The 21,310-nt window shown below is 43.6% G+C and overlaps 1 protein-coding gene across 1 annotated transcript in view; it reads right to left on the bottom strand.

Annotated features, from left to right (window-relative positions):
• Positions 1-898: 898 nt before the first annotated feature.
• Positions 899-21,310, bottom strand: part of PTPN9 (protein tyrosine phosphatase non-receptor type 9) — a 43,615-nt gene continuing 23,203 nt past the window's right edge. The window contains exons 4-13 of the mRNA XM_075345584.1: positions 21,096-21,232; positions 14,675-14,780; positions 10,927-11,037; positions 10,346-10,668; positions 9,168-9,258; positions 7,768-7,837; positions 5,736-5,814; positions 5,504-5,654; positions 1,892-2,099; positions 899-1,745 (exon numbers count right to left, since the gene is read on the bottom strand). Of these exons, the coding sequence (XP_075201699.1) occupies positions 1,579-1,745; positions 1,892-2,099; positions 5,504-5,654; positions 5,736-5,814; positions 7,768-7,837; positions 9,168-9,258; positions 10,346-10,668; positions 10,927-11,037; positions 14,675-14,780; positions 21,096-21,232 (1,443 nt within the window). The 3' untranslated portion in view covers positions 899-1,578. The remainder of the gene's footprint in view (positions 1,746-1,891; positions 2,100-5,503; positions 5,655-5,735; positions 5,815-7,767; positions 7,838-9,167; positions 9,259-10,345; positions 10,669-10,926; positions 11,038-14,674; positions 14,781-21,095; positions 21,233-21,310) is intronic.

Genomic DNA, 21,310 nt, shown 5'->3' with positions numbered 1-21,310 from the left:
CTCTGAGTGGCCAGCGCACTACCTTTGACTAGCAGCTGACAATGGAAGTTCCTCCATCGTCGCGATGGTTACCCGATACATATCCTGTATCGGCGAACCACGAGAACCATGAGGCCAGCGATGGAATGGAAGGTAAGGTGAGCATAATATGTGTGTGTATGTGTTTGTGCGGACTGCAAGAGTGGGTCAGAGCACGGTGAAAGTACGGAACCGGAAGTGTGTGCGATGAGTATTTGCTCATACAGCAAAGATTACTCGTAAACCGAGTTACAAATTTACAGCAAGCTTTGCTCGTATAGCGAAATACTCGCACACCAAGTTACTCGTAAACCGAGGTTCCATTGTAGTAGTATGTGCTAAAAATCTGGCTCAGAAATTTGGTATAAAGTAAACTAACTAAAAAATATATACAAATATGTAAAAAAACGAGCCATATCTATCCAGAATGCAACCACTCTGATATACCGGGTGCATTTTAAGACTGTTTAGTCTATTTTTTTCCTACCTAAACAGAAGTAGAGTCTCTTATATTTTAGCTTCTTACTTTTCGTGTGTCAATGATGAAAATGATTGCGGTGTCCCATCGCTATCCATTTCCAGTTGAGAAAAGGTATATACATTGTGTATCCATCTACACTTTACATATTTAGAATCAGAACCAAGGTTACAAGTCTGTACATATATACACGTATCACCTGAACACTTGTTCCTAGACTGAAACCAGAACAGTACAGGTCATTTTACCAGAAATTACTTTCACTACATTTATATAAACCTTTCTCCATCTGCCTCACCACTTGATATCTGCCATAGCTTATGATTTCACATTTCATAGCCTTGTGAATTTCATTGGTCCCATTGGATTACAATACAGAATTAAAAGACATTTACAAATAGCTATTTTCATATCTGTGATATATTTGCAGCCAAGAGAATTCACATACTGGAGAAGATGGTTATGTGTGTGATCTACAATATTGCATTGACCGCCATTCCTCCTGCAGAGCAAAGTCTTAGCTTATAACCTAAAATCCTGGCTAGAACGAAATCTCTGCCAAAAATAGAGTAAGAAAAACAAGCATGATTCCATTGTGAGTATACAGATCCAGAGTTTTACAGTACACTTTATATTTTGGCGTAATGCGAGTGGTTTCCTTATATATGACTGGAATAATAATAATATCATTGGAATAATATTAATACCAATATAATGTATATGGGTGGGTCATCTTTATGTTCAAACCTGTCTAGGTGGATGTTTTAGTGGTCCACATGCATATATTTTGATAAGCTGTCTATTATCCTTGAATTGGTCCACTATAGGGTAACGATTATGTAATGACACTATTTTTGGAATGAGTTTTAGATACCTGTATAGTGCGCTTGTAAGAAGTAATTGTGCCTGGAGTATTATACTGTGGGATTCTTGGTTACAAATACCATTACGTTATTGCTTTACATAGGAGCCATACACGCCTTTGCAGCACCTATAGGTAATTAAGGCCTTCAGCCCCTAATATTGGTCCTTGAATCTTTGACATTGGAAGTGGCACCGGTGGGTATGGCAGGGTACTTGTGTCAGCTGCCAAAATGTTCTAGGATGGCCATGTGACAGAAGTAGTACTGCTCTGGAGTCTGTATACTTAGTGCCCTCTGTTTCCGCATTCTTCTCACTGTCTGCTGAATGTTCAAGGTGCCCACATCTTCTATTTGGGACAAGCAGATATCCAATGTGCAGAATGTACCTGGAGGTAATGAGATAAAAATGTAACATTAGGATTTATTTTACCATTTGCCATATATCTTGTACTGGAGTTTTACTCATAATCAACAATGCAGTCTATCAATATTTGTTGCCATCATCCAGTCTTATTGCTGCTTGACCCAGTACCTGTCCTTCCGATTCCAGCACTGCAATGTACCACAATTGGAGGGCCGCCTGCAGGACCTTTCCACTGGTTTCCCAGCTCATTCACCAGTCTTCTCTGCTCCTTCTTTACAGCGTCTCTAAAATTAATAAGGGCGGCAGCAGAGCTGGGAACCCCAAAGTCTGGCCAGCTTAAGAACTGCAAATGACTGATCTGCCTCCTTTCTCGACCCTAAAAGATGAGACATACTTATGTTACAAAGTGGAACACATAAGGAATGAATTATCATTGATTGTGGGCGTTATGTACTTTAGTCTCAATGATGAGAGACTAAAGTTAATATTATAATAATTAGTGATGGGCGAGCGTACTCGGCACTGCTTGTTACTTGATCAAGCATTCGGGTGCTCAGGTACTCTCGGAGCTAAGCCAAGTATCGCGGGTGCTCGGATTTTTTGTCCATAAAAGAAAAACCAAAACGCGCAGGCTTACGTCACTTTATAATGTGACCAGGCACAACAAGAAGAGCCATTCACAATCCTAGGGGATAAAACAACGTTTTTGGATGTAGTGTGACCAATGAAAAACAAAAACCCTGCCCTCCCTCCCGCCGGAAATGCTCTGTTTATGGCTGGGTGTATGAGTGCAGGGGATCCAAACAGACCAATCATTGACTTTCTATGATACTCGTTACTTGCGTTGAGCTCCAAGTGTCTGACCAGCTCAAATCGAGTAACGAGCTTTCGAGCATTTTAGTGCTCACCCATCACTAAAAATAAATCAATAGGAATGACAAAAAAGCTACAAATCTGAAATACCTAAAAGGGTTTTCCTTCATTAAGACATTTATTATTCATCCCCAAAATAAGAGAAATATCTGATTCCTTGGTTTCCCGTTGCTGAAACTTCCACCAATCACTACAGTGGAGTTCCAGAGTTCCCCAGCTGAACTGAACAATGGTAAAAAAATATGGAAATATGGGGTTCCAATCCAATCAAAGTATACGGGACTGAAAGGGACTACTGCGTAAAACTGATTTTCTTGTGGGGTACTAGGCATTATGTATAACTTGGTGCTTCTATCATAGTGCATGGCGAATGTTTTTGACTAAGGCTACATGCGCACGCTGCTTCTTTTTCGTGTTCACAAACTGCAGCCAAAACTGTAGCCGAAACTGCACCATGTCAGAGAGAGCCTGGAAATGTCACAAAAAATGTAGGTGCTTTTTTGGTGCATTTTTGCTGCTTTTTTGGTGCGTTTTTGGCTGCAGTTTTGTCAACAATTGTTTCATGTATTTTTCAGTTCAAACAAGCCCATAAAGCTTGTTGAATTGAAAAAAAAAATAATTTAGAAATAAATAAATAATTTAAAAAAAATGGCGTGCGGTCCCCCCCAATTTTAATGCCAGCCAGATAAAGCCATACGGCTGAAGGCTGGTATTCTCAGGATGGGGACCCCCACGTTATGGGGAGCCCCCCAGCCTAACAATATCAGTCAGCAGCCGCCCAGAATGGCCGCATCCATTAGATGCGACAGTTCTGGGACTGTACCCGGCTCTTCCCGATTTGCCCTGGTGCGTTGGCAAATCGGGGTAATAAGGAGTTATTGGCAGCCCATAGCTGCCAATAAGTCCTAGATTAATCATGTCAGGCGTCTATGAGACACCCTCCATGATTAATCTGTAAATTACAGTAAATAAACACACAGCCCGAAAAATCCTTTAATAGAAATAAAAAACACAAACACATTCCCTCATTACCAATTTATTAACCCCGACAAAGCCCTCCATGTCCGGCGTAATCCAGCATGCTCCAGCGTCGCATCCAGCTCTGCTGCATGCAGGTGACCGGAGAAGCAGCAGACACCGCCGCTCCGGTCACCTCCATGCAGCTAATGAAGACAGCCGCGCGATCAGCTGAGCTGTCACCGAGGTTACCCGCGGCCACCGCTGAATCCAGCGGTGGCCGCGAGTAACCTCAGTGACAGCTCAGCTGATCGCGCTACTGCGTGGAGCTGACGACAGGAGCGTGGAGCTGACGACAGGAGCGTGGAGGACGGGACTTTCAGCGGCGGCGGCGGTGGCAGTGAGAGGGGTCCATCATCTCCCCTGTGCGTGCATGCTGGGGACAGCGGTACTTCGGGGAACACGTGGAGGACGGGACTATCAGCGGCGGCGGCAGCGAGAGGGGGATGGACGTTGGCAGCTGAAAACATTGATTTTTCCCTCTCGCTGCCGCCGCTGCTGATGGTCCCGTCCTCCACATCATCTCCCCTGTGCGTGCACGCTGGGGACAGTGGTACTTCGGGGAACACGTGGAGCACGGGACTATCAGCGGCGGCGGCAGCAGCGAGAGGGAAAAATCAATGTTTTCAGCTGACAATGTCCATCCCTCTCTCTGCCGCCGCTGCTGATAGGCCCCGTCCTCCACATCATCTCCCCTGGGGACAGCGGTACTTCGGGGAACACGTGGAGGACGGGACGGGACCACTTGCCTGACCTCACTTCCTGACAAATCACCTGCGTTTTTGGTACCAAAAACGCAGGTGAAAGGCAGGTAAAATGCACCACTTTTGATAGCATGCATTTTTCCTGCGTTTTTGATGCCCTCATTGTTTTCAATGGGTGACAAATGTTGACAAAAACACAGGAAGAATGAACATGCTGCATTTTTTTTGTCACAAACTTTTGACAAAAAAACCGCTGACAAATAAACTGCAATGTGCGCATGACAAATCTGACTTCTCATAGACTTTGCTGGGAAGTCAGATGTCAGAAAGTTCAGCTGACAAAACTGCAGCCAAAAAAGCAGCAAAAAAGCAGGAAAAAAAGCAGCGTGCGCATGTAGCCTTATCGTATGCTCTTATATCCATCACACATGTGATTTGTACCATTGACATATGGTAATACAATCGAAAAGAATATGTGTATATTGGGTTTTTTTAGAATTAATTAGTTGAATTATTTTTTGAATATAGTTGGTATTATCCTTTGTGGTGGTATAATTGTATACCACCACAGTAAGTCCCATGGACAGATATTTTTTTGCATTCCTCATCATTTTGTAACCACTGATCTAGTTATGTGTTTATTGTGATAGTTATTATATCATGATATTGTTGGACTTCTAAATTTGCCCACAATGCCCTAATGGGTTTTAATGGGATGTTTTAATAGCCTGTTTTTGACAACTGTTTGTGATTTTTGTCTGTATCAATAAAGTATGAAATTCTGACCAAGTATGAAGTTATTATTACTTCATTAAACTATTTTTTTGCTTCACAGTAATTTGTAGAATAACATTTTATCATAGGTACTCTCTAGAGTTCATATTTGTTTTGGGTCTATCGGTCCAATTCTGGCTACTTCGCATTGCGCGGTGAAAAATGAGGGCCGTCACTCAAATCAACGTATATGGGACTGGCAGGCGAAGCTGATTAAGGCGCTCAGTTGTTTCCGTCACCTCATAGACATTGAACGAAGAAATCAGGACGCGTGCACCACCGCTTTTCACAGTTTTGTACTGTAACAATTGTAAAGCACAATCTCATTTTTGTGACTTCACATTTGTAACGGCAGAATAAGGCCATTAGCAAACCACATTACCTCCAATACCCCACAGAAGGGCAGCAATACCTGGCGAGTGCTGATGTCCAGAGTAGTCCTTCTGTAATGTTGGTGGTTCTCAGCGGCTTTATTTGTTACAGTCATGGCACCATATGCCGCTATGGATCCTTGTGAAAGGGGCCAATACTGACCACACTTCCGATGACCTCCCTCCTCAACTCTGTTCAGGAAAGAAGGATAAGGAAAAGACTGAATGCACAAATATTCACATTGCTCCCAAACATCATCTGACTTTACTCACCGTGTAGTCATTACAATCACCAGCACATTCTGCTCCCAAACCATTTGCCAAAAATCCTGGAATGTATTTTCCATAGGTCCTGAAGGAATACAGACATTTATATTGCACAGATAGATCTCATTCTACCCAATGCACTGGTCCAGACACGTATTTACAGTGATAATCCATATGCCACAGTCTTTATAGGAGTTATCAGACTGCTTACATTTTTTTTTTAAACATGCCAGTAATAATGTGATGTAATCAGAGCATTAAATATCTCTCTAATTCCTCACTGCTTTAGGGCCAAGAATCCCAGGTCCACCACTGGTCTCTGGAGTTCCTGGTCATGTTTGAGGAACATGTGACCTCTGCAGCCAATCACTGACTATAGTAGTGATATGCGGGTCACTACCGCAGCCAGTGATTGGCCTTTTTCTACATTCCATGTCGCTTTATTATCACATACCTTAATTACAACCTCTCTACATATTCTATGGATTAAGTTAACTAATGTGCATCCCATCACAAGCTACCATTTAAAGGAGTTGTCCGACATAAACGTAAAAATTTTTGTTAAGCTAATCTGTGCTGTATTGTCATATAAATCACCCCTACATTGTTATTTTTTGTTTTCTAACTTTTGTTCCTCTTGAATTCACCCTTTATTCTCTGCAGCTCTTTGTTTACATTCAGCTCTAGCAAACTGACCACTTCCTGTGCAAAACCTCAGTCAGAGCTGGCACCGCCCGGCCTCAGTGTCCAGCCCCGCCCCCTGCCCGCCCCCTGCACACACATATTCCCTGTCAATATTCAGCCTCAGCACTGACCTGTTATCACTACAGCATTGCAAATAACAGCCCCACATCAGGCTCTGCACCACACACCACATCAGGCTCTGCACCGCACACCACATTGGGCTCTGCACCCCACACCACATCAGGCTCTGCACCCCACACCACATCAGGCTCTGCACCGCACACCACATCGGGCTCTGCACCGCACATATGGCTCTGCACCGCACATATGGCTCTGCACACCACACGCACACATATGGCTCTGTACCACACACGCACATCGGGCTCTGCACCGCACACGCACATCGGGCTCTGCACCGCACACGCACACATATGGCTCTGCACCGCACGCGGCGCTCTGCACCGACCCCCCCATCCCCATCGGGAACACATGTAGGGAGTACATACTCACCCGTCCTCGGTCCCCACCGCTCCTGCACGTTCGCATGCTGTCTGTGCTCTGGCCATATCAGCACAGTAGTGACGTCACCGCTGTGCTGAAGAGAGCACAGACAGCTGGGCAGTGATGAGAAGCAGCGCTCCTTCTCATCAGCGCTTTCAAATGTACCGGCATCTGTGATCTGTGATGCCGGTACATTTGAATGTGTGATCTGAGCAGGGGCCCGGTGCTGGCGCTGAGACCACGGCAGCCGCCGCCAGGCCCCTCCCCCAGGTCACGGACCCCACAGCAGTGCAGGGGGAGGTTGCGGGGAGAGTAAGGGGTGCGGGGGAATGTGTGGGAGGGTGCAGGGAAGGGGGCGGGGACTCACGCACTGTACAGCCCAGCAGGGCGGCAACATGCTGTTCCAGATTTGCATGTCAACATGGTCCTGCCCATGTTGACATGAAATGACCGGAAGCAGCAAAATCGCGGCAGGAGCGGTCACATGACCACTCTGAGCCGGGGGAGAGGGGCTGACAGCAGGGCAGGTAAGTGGTCACTATCTACTTACCTGCCCCAATGTAGCCCAATAGTGTAATAATTAACAAAAAGTCAAAATAAGCCGGATAACCCCTTTAATTATCAAATGGGAAATTCCAATACATTTTCATATCACCCTCTCTAATAGCCAGAGCAAAAGGCAGCTCCCAATATGGCGATATTTAGGTTAGTGGCACCATGTAAAAGGCCATTTTTATCACATGAAGATGGTGACTTTGCGATATGGAGGTATAAACATTCATATCACCAGTGTCCCACAGCACAGCAACCATCTCCTACTACCATCTACATAGTGGAAAACTGTATTCAGTACCTTGGGTTCCAATGTACATATTCTTCTGTATGTATCCATCCATAAAACTGGCATTTATATAGTCTGAGCGCTAAAAGAGAAAGAAGCACATGTCACCAGCATAATTATGTATTTTTGTATTGCCCTTATTTTTGGTTTGGCCTCAGTATATTGGTATTCTCCTTACTCTTCACAAGACTTATATATTAGCAATTATATGTTGTTCAGTTTGGGCAATGTTTAGAATACAACCCTTTTAAAGGGAATCTTTCAGCAGGTTTTAGCTATTTAATCTGAGACCAGCATAATGTAGCAGGGAGGCCGATTCCAGTGATGTGTCACTTATTAGGCTGTGTGTTATAGTTTCAATCAGTAGGAGATTATCACTGACTGACTAGGTCTCACATGCAGGCCAATCAGGGCAATCCGTGTAACCCCGCCCCACTCGATGCTAATCAGTGGTGTGGGTGAGGTTATACAACCACAGCATTCTGACCACTGGCACATCTAAAACAGAGATAAAGGATTCTCTGACCCTATATCATGCAAATCTCAGATTACATAACAAAAACCAGCTGTCAGCTTCCCTTTAATTTGCACCCACTATGAGTAATAGTCATTCATGCTGTTTATTATATAAAATGTACAATTTACCCTTCGTGATAATTTTAATTATAAAACTGTAAGCTTATCTTCAAACAGCAAATAGCACATAAAGAAGAATGTTGACTATTTGGTGCAATGTTCTTTATTGTATATTTAATTCCAACCCTTAAGGGCACTTTACACGCAGCGATATCGCTATCGATAGCGAGCGTACCCCCGTCGGTTGTGCGTCACGGGCAAATCGCTGCCCGTGGCGCACAATATCGCTAACACCCGTCACACATACTTACCTGCCTAGCGATGTCGCTGTGGCCGGCAAACTGCCTCCTTTCTAAGGGAGCGGTTCGTGCGGCGTCACAGCGGCATCACTAAGCGGCCGCCCAATAGAAGCGGAGGGGCGGAGATGAGCGGGCCGAACATCCCGCCCACCTTCTTCCTTCCTCATTGCGGGCAGCTGCAGGTAAGGTGATGTTCCTCGCTCATGCGGTGTCAGACGTAGCGATGTGTGCTGCCGCAGGAACGACAAACAACCTGCAACAGCAACGATAATGGGGAAAGGAACGACGCGTCAACGATCAACGATTAGGTAAGTAATTTTGATCGTTAACAGTCGTTCGTGCGTTTCACATGCAACGACATCGCTAACGAGGCTGGATATGCGTCACGAATTCCGTGACCCCAACGACATCTCGTTAGCGATGTCGTTGCTTGTAAAGCAGCCTTTAGTATCCAAATCCTCGATCCCTCACTATGAGCACAAGTCTGCTTTTTAATAATAATGTAAAAAAAAAAAAAGAAAAGAAAATGATATTTACATCATGCCAGTTGACACGTTTTAATTTGACTCTTGTTTGGTCTAGACATGGAACATCCCCATACCGATTCCGATCACGGTTCACAACAGCCCTAAAAAAAACATAAAAAAAGTGGATCAGTGAGAGTTGCTATACTGTATGGAAAGCAAACTTGTTCTAGAGAAGCTTAACCTGTATTGTCAATTATGTAGCACAGTTTTCATGAAAGTGGATCTATGAAAAGGTCTAAGTATTAGAATAGTTTGTATACTGTACAATGACTAAAGATGATTGTTGAATAATTCTGAGATTGCAGTAGTCATTAAAAGTGGCATTCTGTAATTAATAAATCACTTACCATATTTTTCAGATTGTAAGACGCACTTTTCTCCCCAAAATTTGGAGGAAAGTGAGGGGTGCGTCTTAAAATCCGAATGTACTTTACCGGGAGTGGTGGAGAGGGGTAGCAGGAGGCAGGGGCAATGCTGTGACGGCTGTGCAGGGTCTGCGGCGGCTGTGCAAGGTCTGCTGCAGCTGGGCTAGGGCTGCGGGCGGTGAGCGTGTTAAAAAAAAAAAAAAAAAAAAAAAAATATGCCGCCTGGAGTCGGCGAGTGCGTAGATTGAGTTCTCGGCTCAAGATCTCCTAGTAACGAACTTAAGGAAAATGGCGCCTGGAGGTGACGCGTGTGCAGATGAGATCTCGGCTTGGCATTGAGCTGAGAGCTAAGTCTGTGCTCGCGCCGACTCTGGACGCCATTGTTTGAAGCCCTCACCACCCGCAGCCCAACACAGCTGCCTCAGCACAACCGCCACTGTCGACAGTTTCTGGATCAGCATCTAGGACACCCACCACACCGCCCGCAGCATTGCCCTGCTCCACCACTGCCCCTGCCTCCTGTAAACCTGCTGCACAACTGCTGCCACCCCCCTCTGGTAAGACACCACCAGATTATAAGATGGACTCCATTTTTTTTTTTACCCTTTTTTCTCCAAATTTGGGGTTCGTTTTATAATCCGGTGTGTCTTATAAACCGAAAAACACGGTATATTGGTTGCATTGAGCTAGTTGCATTGTTCTTGTTTCATTGATTTATTGCAAACAGCAGAAAGTTTGAAAATGTTGTGAATAAATCTAATTTGCAATGGTGGTTGAAGAATTTTGATTGCTCCTGTACATACTGGACCCTATTAACACTTACAGTGAAGCTAAGAAAGTGCCTTCCGGTGGTTCATTCCTTATGGCTTCATATTCCTCATAGATTCCTCGCCTTCCTAAAGAGTTGGCATGCTCCTTCAGCTCAGACAAGGTCATGCTTTCTGCCACTGGTTTATGTACACTCCCTCTTTGCCCTTCTGCCAGTACCATTACCACCTCATCTAGAGGATCTGGTTTTCCGGCACGGGCAGGGAGGAGAAGGCAGTTCCATGAACCAGGATCCCATGGTAGAAGGCCACCTAGAGACTCAGGAAGACACTGTGCAGGCAAGTGCTCAAGAAGTTCGCTCATGCTCACCATGTGCACCTAAAAACATAGAATAATATGTATAATGCATAAAGCTTCTTAATTCAACTACTTCTTTAGAAAAATATCTAAAAATTGGAACAAAGACCATAAATAAACACTTTTGGGAAAGTTACTAAATTATAGATTTACACTATGAAATGTGGGCATATTAGGGTTTGCTTGTGGTTTGTGCAGCACAATTCACCTGACAGGTTCTCTTTTATAATGTATGGGAATATAAGACAATGTAGTGGAAATTCAGAAAGCCAGACTTACCCGCTCTCTTAACTTTTCCTTAAGAAGTAGACTGATGATAGAGTATGGAACTCTGAACCAGACTGGAGGAGAAACGATCAGGACTTTCTTTAGACGAGCAGGAAATGCTCCCTAACATAAGAACACAGATACTGCTCACATACAGGTAACTGTTACCTTCTTCACTGCACTCAGGTGGGAGATGTAAAATAGGATTATAGAAGGTTTACTAGACCTCTGTAAGTAGATGGAATTTCTTTAAGTGGAAAATATGTTTTTAGGGAAGAGATCATCAGGAAATGACCCATTGTTGTAATCTGACTTTTGTGTTACATGTATTCTTATTATATGTAATATATATATATTACACACACATATATTATAATAATAATAATAATAATAATAATATATATATAGATATATATAAACATATATATATATATATATATAGATAAACTCTTTCAGGAAGAGTTTTCATTAGGCTCTTTATCATCAGAGGCAGTATTAGGGTGCGTGCCCACGATCAGTGTTTGCAGCATTTTGGATGTAGCGTAAACATTGCACTGTACAGTATGACCATAGTGGATGGGATTTTCTAGAAATCCCGTGCCCACTGTTCTTGTTTTTTCCGCAGCAAACACTGACCTGCGGTGCGGCTTTTCAAACCGCAGCTGTTCGCATGCGTCCTCCGTAGGGAGAACATGAAAGAACCGCAGCACACTGAACCCTGATCGTGAGCACAGGCAGCTGCGTTCTCCTGCGGAGGAGACCAGGATGCAGCGAGTCCTGATCGTGGGCACGTCCCCTTGCAATAACAGGTAACACCTCTCTATACACAGCTGATAACACAGGATCCACCGATCACAGTAAGTGATTTCACAGCTGAACCTTTTCCCTGCCTTCACAATGACCTTTGCACAGCCTCATTGGAGACACTTCAGTGAAAAGATTGGGTCAGGATTAGTGATGAGCGAATCTGAGGTTCGGTGTTCATTCCAAACCCAGACTTTACCAAAAAAAAAAACAACAGAGTTTCAGTTAGAGATTGGGTGTTTTACGTATGCTAACTACCGTATTTTTCGGATTATAAGACATAGTTTTCCTCCCAAAAATTTGGGCGGAAAATGAGAGGTGCATCTTAAAATCCGAATGGAGCTTACCGGGGAGTGGTGAAGAGGGGTCACAGGAGGCCGCTGTGTGCTGTTGTGCGGCGGACAGTGGCTCTGTTGTGCGGCGGGCAGCGAGGTCTGTGTGGACCTGTCGTGCGGCGGGCAGTGAGGTACGAGCCATTCTGAAGATGTCGGCAGTGAGGGCTTCAAATAATGATGCCCAAAATCGGCGCGTGCGCAGATTGAGTGCTTAGCTCAAGCTCTCATCTGCGCACGCGCCGACACCGACCGCCATTTATTTGAAGCCCGCACCGCCGACATCTTCAGAATGGCTGGTACCTCACTGCCCGCTGCACAGACCTCACTGCCCGCCGCACAACAGAGCCACTGCCCGCCGCACAGACCTGACTGCCTGCCACACAAACCTCACTGTCTGCCACACCACAGAGCAGCGCCCGCTGCCTAGGTACAGAGCAGCACCAGCTGCCCCAGGAAACATCTGGGCCTCCCTTTGCACCTCCGCAGCATGGCCGTACTCCAGCACAGCCGCTGCCTCCTGTGACCCCCGCTCCACCACAGCTGCTGCCCCCTGTATGACGACACCACCAGATTATAAAATGGACCCCATATTTTTGTTACTTTTTTTTCTCTCTCTAAATTTGGGGTGTGTCGTATAATCCGGTGCGTCATATAAAACGAAAAATACGGTACTTGCACGAGCATCGTTGTTCTCGGGTACGCTTGATGCTCAGCCCAGTGTTTGATCATCTCGCGCTGGTGGTAACAACAACATGATCGGATGTATGGGAACACCCCAATAAAAAAGGAAAAAAAAATGGAAAACCCCAACTCACCCACCCACAGAAGTGATGTTTATGGCTGGCTTTATGTGGGGCAGAAACCCGAACTGCCCAATTAGTGACTTCCATTGGGGGTTCAGGTCAAGTTCGGGTCCCAATCTGAACTTTAGATAAAGTCCTGCTGAACCTGCCAAACCGAACTTCCAGGGGTCCGCTCATCTCTAGTTAGGATCCGACCATTGTGGCTATGTACATATGTTGTTTCCCAAAACAATAGATAAGTGTAAAAAGCTGCAGTGGACAGTGAAAATTGTGAGGCTTCTATATTATTTTTAATCTTTCTTTATTAAAGTAAACAAGAGAATTTACAGGAAGAAAAAAAAAAAGAAGATTCAAATACGTGATTGCTTCATGTCAACTTACAGAAAAGAGTATAAGCCACATCCTAACCAACACCTCTTCTCTTACTAACTATCATAAGGCACGCATATGACATGTAACCACCTTTTATAATACAGAATCTCCTTCCAAAGGAGAACTACACCTCAAAAAGTGAGGCTATTGCTGAAAAAAAAAGAAAAGGAAAAAATTTGAAGATTTAACGAGAACCAGAGAGAAAGGAAAGTAGCAAGGGGGAAAGATAAGGAAAAGAAGAGAATGAAAAAGGGGGAGAGAAGAGCAACAGAAAGAGAGGGAGGGAAGGCATGGTAGGGATTACTTCCCCAGTACTCGGGCCGCTACATTGGATTAACGTAACACACGTCATGTGTTACCAATAAGGTTCTGAAATGGTAGGGAATCAAGAGCCAGGGTCCAGGGGGTCCAGATCCTAAGAAATTTATCCACTGAGTCATTGGTTTCTGCCGTTAGGGACTCCATCCTGTGGATGATGGCCATCTCCGCAAACCACTCCCTCACAGATGGCACCCCAGTAGATCTCCAGTATCTCGGGATCACCATGCGTGCCGCCGTAAGACAGTATCTCAGAAAGCCCGCTTTCTGTGATTTAAGCGATCCCGGGAGAATTGAAAGCAGCGCCATCTGAGGGGAACCCACCAACTGCTCTCCGCAAATCACAGCGTATGCTTTGAACACGGACTTCCAGAAAGGTTGTATCAATGGGCAGTCCCACCAGATATGCAGCATTGTCCCCCTTCACCTTCCGCACCTCCAGCAGCTATCTGAGACCCCGGGAAATATTGCGTGTAGAGTATCCGGGCACCTGTACCAACGGGTCAGAAGCTTATTCTTTGTCCTGTGCTGCACAGGCGATGGAAAATTTATGAGTGAGGATAAAGGACTTTTTCCAGTCCTCCTCAGGAATGGAAGTCCCCAAATCTCTATTCCACTTCTCAATATATTTAAGGTCACCCATGTCCGCCTCTGTAGTCAGGAAGGAGTTCTATATTATTTTTAATACAAATTGCGACATGAAAAATAAAAAAACCTGCCAACATTTTTTAAAAAAGACATTTAACACCATAAGTAATAGAAATAGGTCATATTCTGATGATAGCTTCCCTTTAACACTAGAACTACTGAGGTAGTCATTTTGACTACTTTGCACCATGTATTTCTATATAGGTGTCACGAGTCCAGTAGTTCTAGTGTTAATGTGTGTAAGCTGCGCTAGTGATGACTACAAATGTTTCCAGTTCAGGGGTTTAATTTAAGGGGTTTCTATAGACAATGTGACTTGAAGGACACATTCACAAAATTACAAATGGACTAGATGCCAAAAAGTTACAAAATGCTATGATTGTTATATGGAAAACTTAGATGAATGAAAGTCCTAGAATAGAATCAGAATAATGGATATATGTATAGCAGAGCAAATGGATGAATGGAGAATACACTCACCCTCAGCAGGCTCAAGATCTTCTTGCTTAATTCCAGCTCAAAGTTGCTGTACTGACTGCCCCCCATGTCATAGATAAACACCAGGCCATTTCTCTGTGTGTCGACACTGCAGCGAGAGTGCACTATGCTAGTCTAGAACTGAACAAACATGAAGCACTCGGACATTGTAATAATCACTCAGATCCCCAAACTGTAAGTACTAATGGGAAGAGAGCGAGCCGAATGCTGGCAAGACAATAAGTTACACTATTAACCATCAAAATGAAGGAAACACTTAAGTAAAAGTGGCGCATCCTTAGCAGTTCATCCTTAGCAGTTAAAAGACGTAAAATAATCAAAACGCGATATTCCTAAAAATTGTAACATTTGCCATTTTAGACCTTTCTGAGTTCAGAAACTACAACATTAAACAAATTATCTTGATTTAGCTAAGAATGGTCCCTATAAAACATGCCTATAAAAAAAAGGCATATATAAAATCTATGCAAGTCACTACCCTGTTAGACTACAGTCACACAGAGTTTTAAACAATATATATTTTTATGTGAATTCCACTAAGCTGGTCATACGAGTTGCTTTTTGATTTTTATTTTTTTTTAAGAGCTTTTTAAAACGCCTAGTGAAAGAATAATGCATGTCACTTTGAAAAAAAAAAATCTTAAATAAACTTCTCTAAACTAGGTACTATCCAACCAGAAAGCTGCAAAGGATGCTTCAGACAAAAAAATAAAAAGTCTTCTAAAACTCTTTAGGGAAAAATAAAAAGCTTCCCCCATAAATAAGAATATCCTGTAGTGTTTTCCACTTGAAAAAAACTTGTAAAAAAAAAAAATCTGTTTGTACATAGCCTCAAGGTGGAAAGTTGTGATGGAATAGCTCTCTATTTATTAGTTGACATTAGTGTTTCCTTTAGTTTGGTAGTTACACATCGGTCTATTTTCCAACTTTATTATGTATACCATACACTTGATCTTAATTCTAAGGCTAGTTTCACACTTGCGTTGAACGGCATCCATTGCGTTGTGTGACGGATGCAATAGATGCGTTGCATATAATGGCACAACGGATGCAACGGATCGTACAAAACAACGGAAAGTTTTTTTTTCTTTTTTCTTCTTTACAGTTTTACCAGCAGCAGACTATTGTGAACGATCAGCTGATCACCCGACTGCCGGGCGCTCAGCTGAGCGCTCTCAAAACCCGGCTGCTAGGCGATCAGCTGAACGTTCGGCCACCGAGATACAAAATAAAGTTTCTGTGATAAAAAAAAAAAAAGATGAGCATGCGCAGTGAAAAATAAAGGATTGCGCCGCTCAAAGTTTACATGCTGCGTTCCTTCCGCCCGGCGGAAGAAACGCAGCGTCGGCCAGTGGAAGCAACGCAGGTACTTTTGGCACAATCCGTCATCCATACAAGTCTATGGGAAACAGCGGAATCCGTTAACGTTTCCAAAAGGGCGGATTGCGCCAGAAGGTAATTAACGCAAGTGTGAAAGTACCCTTAGGCTTCTAACAAAATACATTTAGCCTTCACTACAGAAGTAGCAGTACTATGTGCAGTGCATGAGATTATAATTATATATATACATATATATATATATATATATACACACACACACATATACATACACATATATATACATATATATATACATATATACACACACACACGTACACTACTTACAAAAACTTAGGAATATTTGGCTTTTGGGTGAAATGTATTTAGAACGTAAAACATTCACACTACAGTACAGTACAGTGATATTTTGTCATGAAAGTAGGACATTTCAGTAGAAGCATGCAACAGTAATGAATTTATTCATCTCAAACAATTTATTGAAATGAAAGCCAACAACAGTTGCGGGTATACCCCCAAAAAATGTCAGTGTCTTCATAACTTGTCAGGTGGCCTTGAGCATCAATTACAGCTTGATAACGACGTCTCCTGCTGTTCACAAGTTGAGTTATTGTCTGCTGAGCCGTGGCATCACACTCTTCTTGAAGGGTTGCTCTCAGGTCATTGAGGTTCTGGGGTACAGAGTTACGAGCCTCTAAATGGCGACTCAGCTGATCCCATAGGTTTATTATGGGATTGAGGTCTGGAGAAAGTGCAGGTCACTCAATTTGAGGTACCCCAGTCTCCAGCAGCCATTCTCTAATGATGCAACCTTAATAAGCTGGAGAATTTTTGTCCATCAAGATGAAATTAGGCTTGTGTTGTTCATGCAGAGGCTCTATGACTGGATTAATAATGTTATTTAGGTAGTAAGGGCTTGTCACTGTACCATTCACAAAGTGTAGGGCAGTTCTGTATTGACTAGACACACCTGCCCATACTGTAACACTACCATCAAATGCTCGTTTGGTGACAACAGTGGCTGGCTGATGCATAGCGCTCACCTTGACGCCTCCAACATCATTGGTAGCCATCATTTCTGCTCAACGTGAATCAGCTTTCATCAGTGAACAGCACGGAGGCCACTGGTCCCTTGTCCAGTGTAGATGATGCCTGTGCCTGGTGATGTGGTCAGGTACCCTTGTAGGTCGTCTAACAAGCAGACCACGCTAATGTAAAAGGTTTTGAATGGTCTGACATGATATTATCCGGTTCGGATGGGTATTGTTCACAATGATGCGGTCACCAGTGTGGGATGTGGCAAGAGGACGTCCACTTTGCTTTTATATGCCTTTTCCAGTCTCTCTGTACCTCTGTACAATGTGCTCATGACACTCTGTGACACTCTAAGCTCAGTAGTTACTTCTATCTGAGAACATCCTACTTGAAGCCTCGCCATGTCGAGATACTGTTAATCAATTGTTAGGTGTCGTTTTGGTCTCAAGATGCGAAAATGTGAACAGCATGAATAAGAGGACTGTTTAAATGCCAATTCTAATTGAACCCTGCAATTTATTTGGCTATTCATGGATCAAACACCTTTTGTAAATTCTGCCATTAATCTCCTTGTAAGAGAACAGCAAGTTGTGAAAAAAAATACTGAAAGATTGAACAGTTGGACATGTGCATCCAAAAGATTAGAGGAGGTCACATTAATTTCACCTGAAAAGGTGAGAGTGCATAATAGGATCACCCTGAAATTTCACCGGAAAGCCAAATATCCCTAACTTTTTGCGAGTAGTGTATAATGTTTATTTTGATTTTATTAAAATTACACATATAGACTTGTTAGAGGTAATTTCATGGTAAAATAGATACAATCATTAGGATTTTAATGTAAAAAACAAAAACACCAAATATTAAAAATGCCTAATTACTTTAAATATTCAAGCACTTCCTTGTTTGAGCTCCTTTTCTTTGCTCCTATTTTGTCTTATCTTACAATTAAAAAAAGGAAAAATATATGAAGAAATCTTCTCTTTGTTTCTCAGGAGCTCAGTCATGTTCTGCTCCTCCTCACTGATGCATGTCTGGCATTAAGACAACTAGCCGCAGTAGAAGCCTCCCTGCAGTAGGTTTTGGGGCTTGAGTGGGCCACCAGCTGAAGATGGAACTGCTCAGCTGGAGATTTACCCCTTTGTTTTCTAAAGGATTTATACGAGACTTGGCCCTGTGCAGACTAGAAAAAGGAATTTTCTTAAGAAAATTCCGGAAGCTCAGTAAGATTTCTGCACCTGCGGGAAAATACCGCATTGAAATCCACATCCAAATCTGCATGCCCTTTGTTGCGCTTTGCTGCGGATTTTGTGCGGATTTGTTGCGGATTGGGTGCAGAAATGCCGCAGCCAGCTTTGGACTGGCTACTGGAGGAATCTCCAGTAATACCAGGCCTGGCCGCGGTTACCTGCACTGAACTCCGGAGCTCCCACCTGAGCTCCGGAGTGCAGCCTGCTAGACTAAACTGCGAGCGCTGAGTGATTGATTTCCCGGCAATTGCAGCCTAAACTGTGAGTGCCGAGTGATAGTTTCCCCGGCGATTGCCGTTTACTTCAGGCCGGGCTGATCTCCGGAGCTCAGGTGACAGCTCCGGAGTGCAGCTCGGCCTCTCTACAGCTGTCACCTGAGCTCCGGAGATCAGCCCGGTCTGAACTAAACTGCAATCGCCGGGGAAACAATCACTTGGCACTGGCAGTTCACTCCGGAACTCCGGTGACAGCTCCGGAGTTCAGTGCAGGTAACCGAGGCCAGGCCTGGTATTACTGGAGATTCCTCCGGTAGCCAGTCCCACAGCTACTTGCGGAAAAGAAGTGACATGCAATTGTTTTTGCTGCGGGAGTCCCTCGGCAAAACATGCAGCTGTCAAAATCCGCCTAGTGCGCACAGCATTTTTTTTTCCCATAGGATGTGCTGGTGAATCACTGCAGAGATGTTATGAACATTTTCTGCAGCGAAACATGCAGCAAATCCGCGGGTTTTAGGATCTTGCAGAATATACTGCAGACTAACAAACAGTGACTGCAAAGAATGACAGATGTCTCCAAGAGAGATTTCCAAAAGAATAAATTCTAAAAACATATATAAGAATGTAAAAACCTAACAGAGGTTTACAGGTACTGCGACCCGTGATTATGGCCAGCAGGACATTGGACTGCAGCTAAATCTCATTTGTGCAATTAACCCTCTTTATATTTGTAATATTATAAGGAGTTAATTAGTTCTGTGCTGCACACATTGTAGCTCAGGGTACAGGAAAATGCATGGACTACATCATTTTCTTTTGTAAATTCATATGACTTCTGTATATTTAATCTGTATGGAAATTATATAAAGTTTTTTTTAAGCTGAATAACCTGAAAAAGCACTTGTGAGTTAACATCTCTGTGAGCAATCAGCAAAATACAGAAAAATGCTCACTTGGCTGAGCAGGACTTCAAATGCATACGGATTTTACCCCAGCAATGTGATTTGGGTTTTGAAAAATTCCGTTTTGTACTGTAGCATATGTGACCATGGTCATGACATTCATGTGGTCCCTTGACAGCTAAATCCTTAAAGGGGTTGTCCCTCAAAAAAAGTAAATTTCAATCAAGGGAGGATGCAAAAGAGAATATAAAGACATTACAGCATGGGATCAATGGTGCTCTATAAATAAATAAATAATAATAATAAATAGGATCAGAGATATTGGTTTCTATGAGGTAAAATATTTCTTTGCCTGTTTAAAAACAATGTTTTACTTCACAGAAAGAATCAGTTACATACCCATGTCATTCTGTCTTTATACTCTTTTGCTTCTTCCCCTGGCCAGAATCAGTGGTTTCTGCAGACCATGAACTGGAGAAGCTCTGTATAGACATGCACAGTCATTACACAGTACATAACAGCGGCACATTTATAAGATCAGATCTATAAGATTAGATTTATATCTCAGCACAGGAACAATTTCTTTAACACATCCAATTTGTCACATCTCAACCAGGGTCTGTGGCTGTGATTTCTGCTTCGGCCACCAGGCGCCGCTGCATTCCCATGATGGGCGGTGGCTGTGAAAGAGGCAGAGTCAGTACCAATAGCTCTGGTGAGAGCAGTCTCCACCCATCCACCAAGCTTGGCAGGCCTGGGACTTGTAGTACCACTGGCTGGCTGTGGTGGTGTGTGCCTTCCAGGTGAAGTTATCGGCTTCCAGCTCCAGCCTAGGGGAAGGCACCACACCTTTCTTATACCTTCAGTGGTCTGCTGCTCCCTGCCAGATATAGTCTAGGTATCACGCTTTGTCTCTGGTTCACACCTTGCTCTGTATTATTGATTCCCGTGTTTTGACCTCTGCCTGCTCTCTGACTGCTTTCTTGCCTGCTGTTTTTGTACTTTGCTGACATCTCTGGTTTGACCTCAGCCTGATTTCCCGAGTATGCTTTTGCCTGTCAATTTTGTCCCTTTTTGTACCTCCTAGTGTTGACTCTGCCTGACGACTACTCTTCACTGGATTACAGCCTTCCATAGGCAGCAATCTACTAGACCCTGTAGTAATTCCAGATCCCTGTACAGAGGTTAAAGGGATCCTGCTGAGTGGGTGGCTAGCCTCTAGTCTGTACGTGACAGCCATCCTAAGACTGTGGTCCTGGGCAGACGTCACACAATTGTGTAAAGTTTTATTATTTTAAGATGTATTGCTTAAAATGTACTTTGATTGTGGGACAATCCCTTTAATGATTTCAATTGTAAAAGAAACCCCTTGAAACGTACTTTATTCACGACAGTGCCTTTAACCTGATATACCCTAATCCATATGCCACATTTAGGCACAATGACCTTCTACAGAGAGTCCCCTTTATTAGCCAGTCTGGAGAGCCACAGCAATGAGGGGCTTCTGCTTCTACAGACTTGGAATGACCATGTTGACTATATTTACGCCGGCCAGAAAATGTGTACCCTAATTCGTACTTTAAGCCTTCCACATGGCTGCAGTTTTCAATGTGTCTGGAGCAGAACTAATGTACTAGCTGTTCCCCTTCGCGTTGCTTCTCACCTCTCCACTGCGCGGTCCAGCAGGTAGAAGAGCGCCTGGAGTACCGTGTGCTGCACCTCTCTGCTGTTCTTTCTTGCGGGGTGGTGAAGTTTAGCAGTAAAGATAGCAATGGAGGCTCCAGTAGGTGCCCGTACGCTCTATTAGAAAATAATGGTGCCAACAGAAGATAAAAATGTCATAATAATACGGTTCTCAACCTTCGTAACACTTTTTAA

The sequence above is a fragment of the Anomaloglossus baeobatrachus genome, chromosome 4 (assembly GCF_048569485.1).
Source record: "Anomaloglossus baeobatrachus isolate aAnoBae1 chromosome 4, aAnoBae1.hap1, whole genome shotgun sequence".
Lineage (NCBI taxonomy): Eukaryota > Metazoa > Chordata > Amphibia > Anura > Aromobatidae > Anomaloglossus > Anomaloglossus baeobatrachus.
Note: the sequence above shows the minus strand (reverse complement) of the source record. Positions and strands in the feature narration are given on the sequence as shown.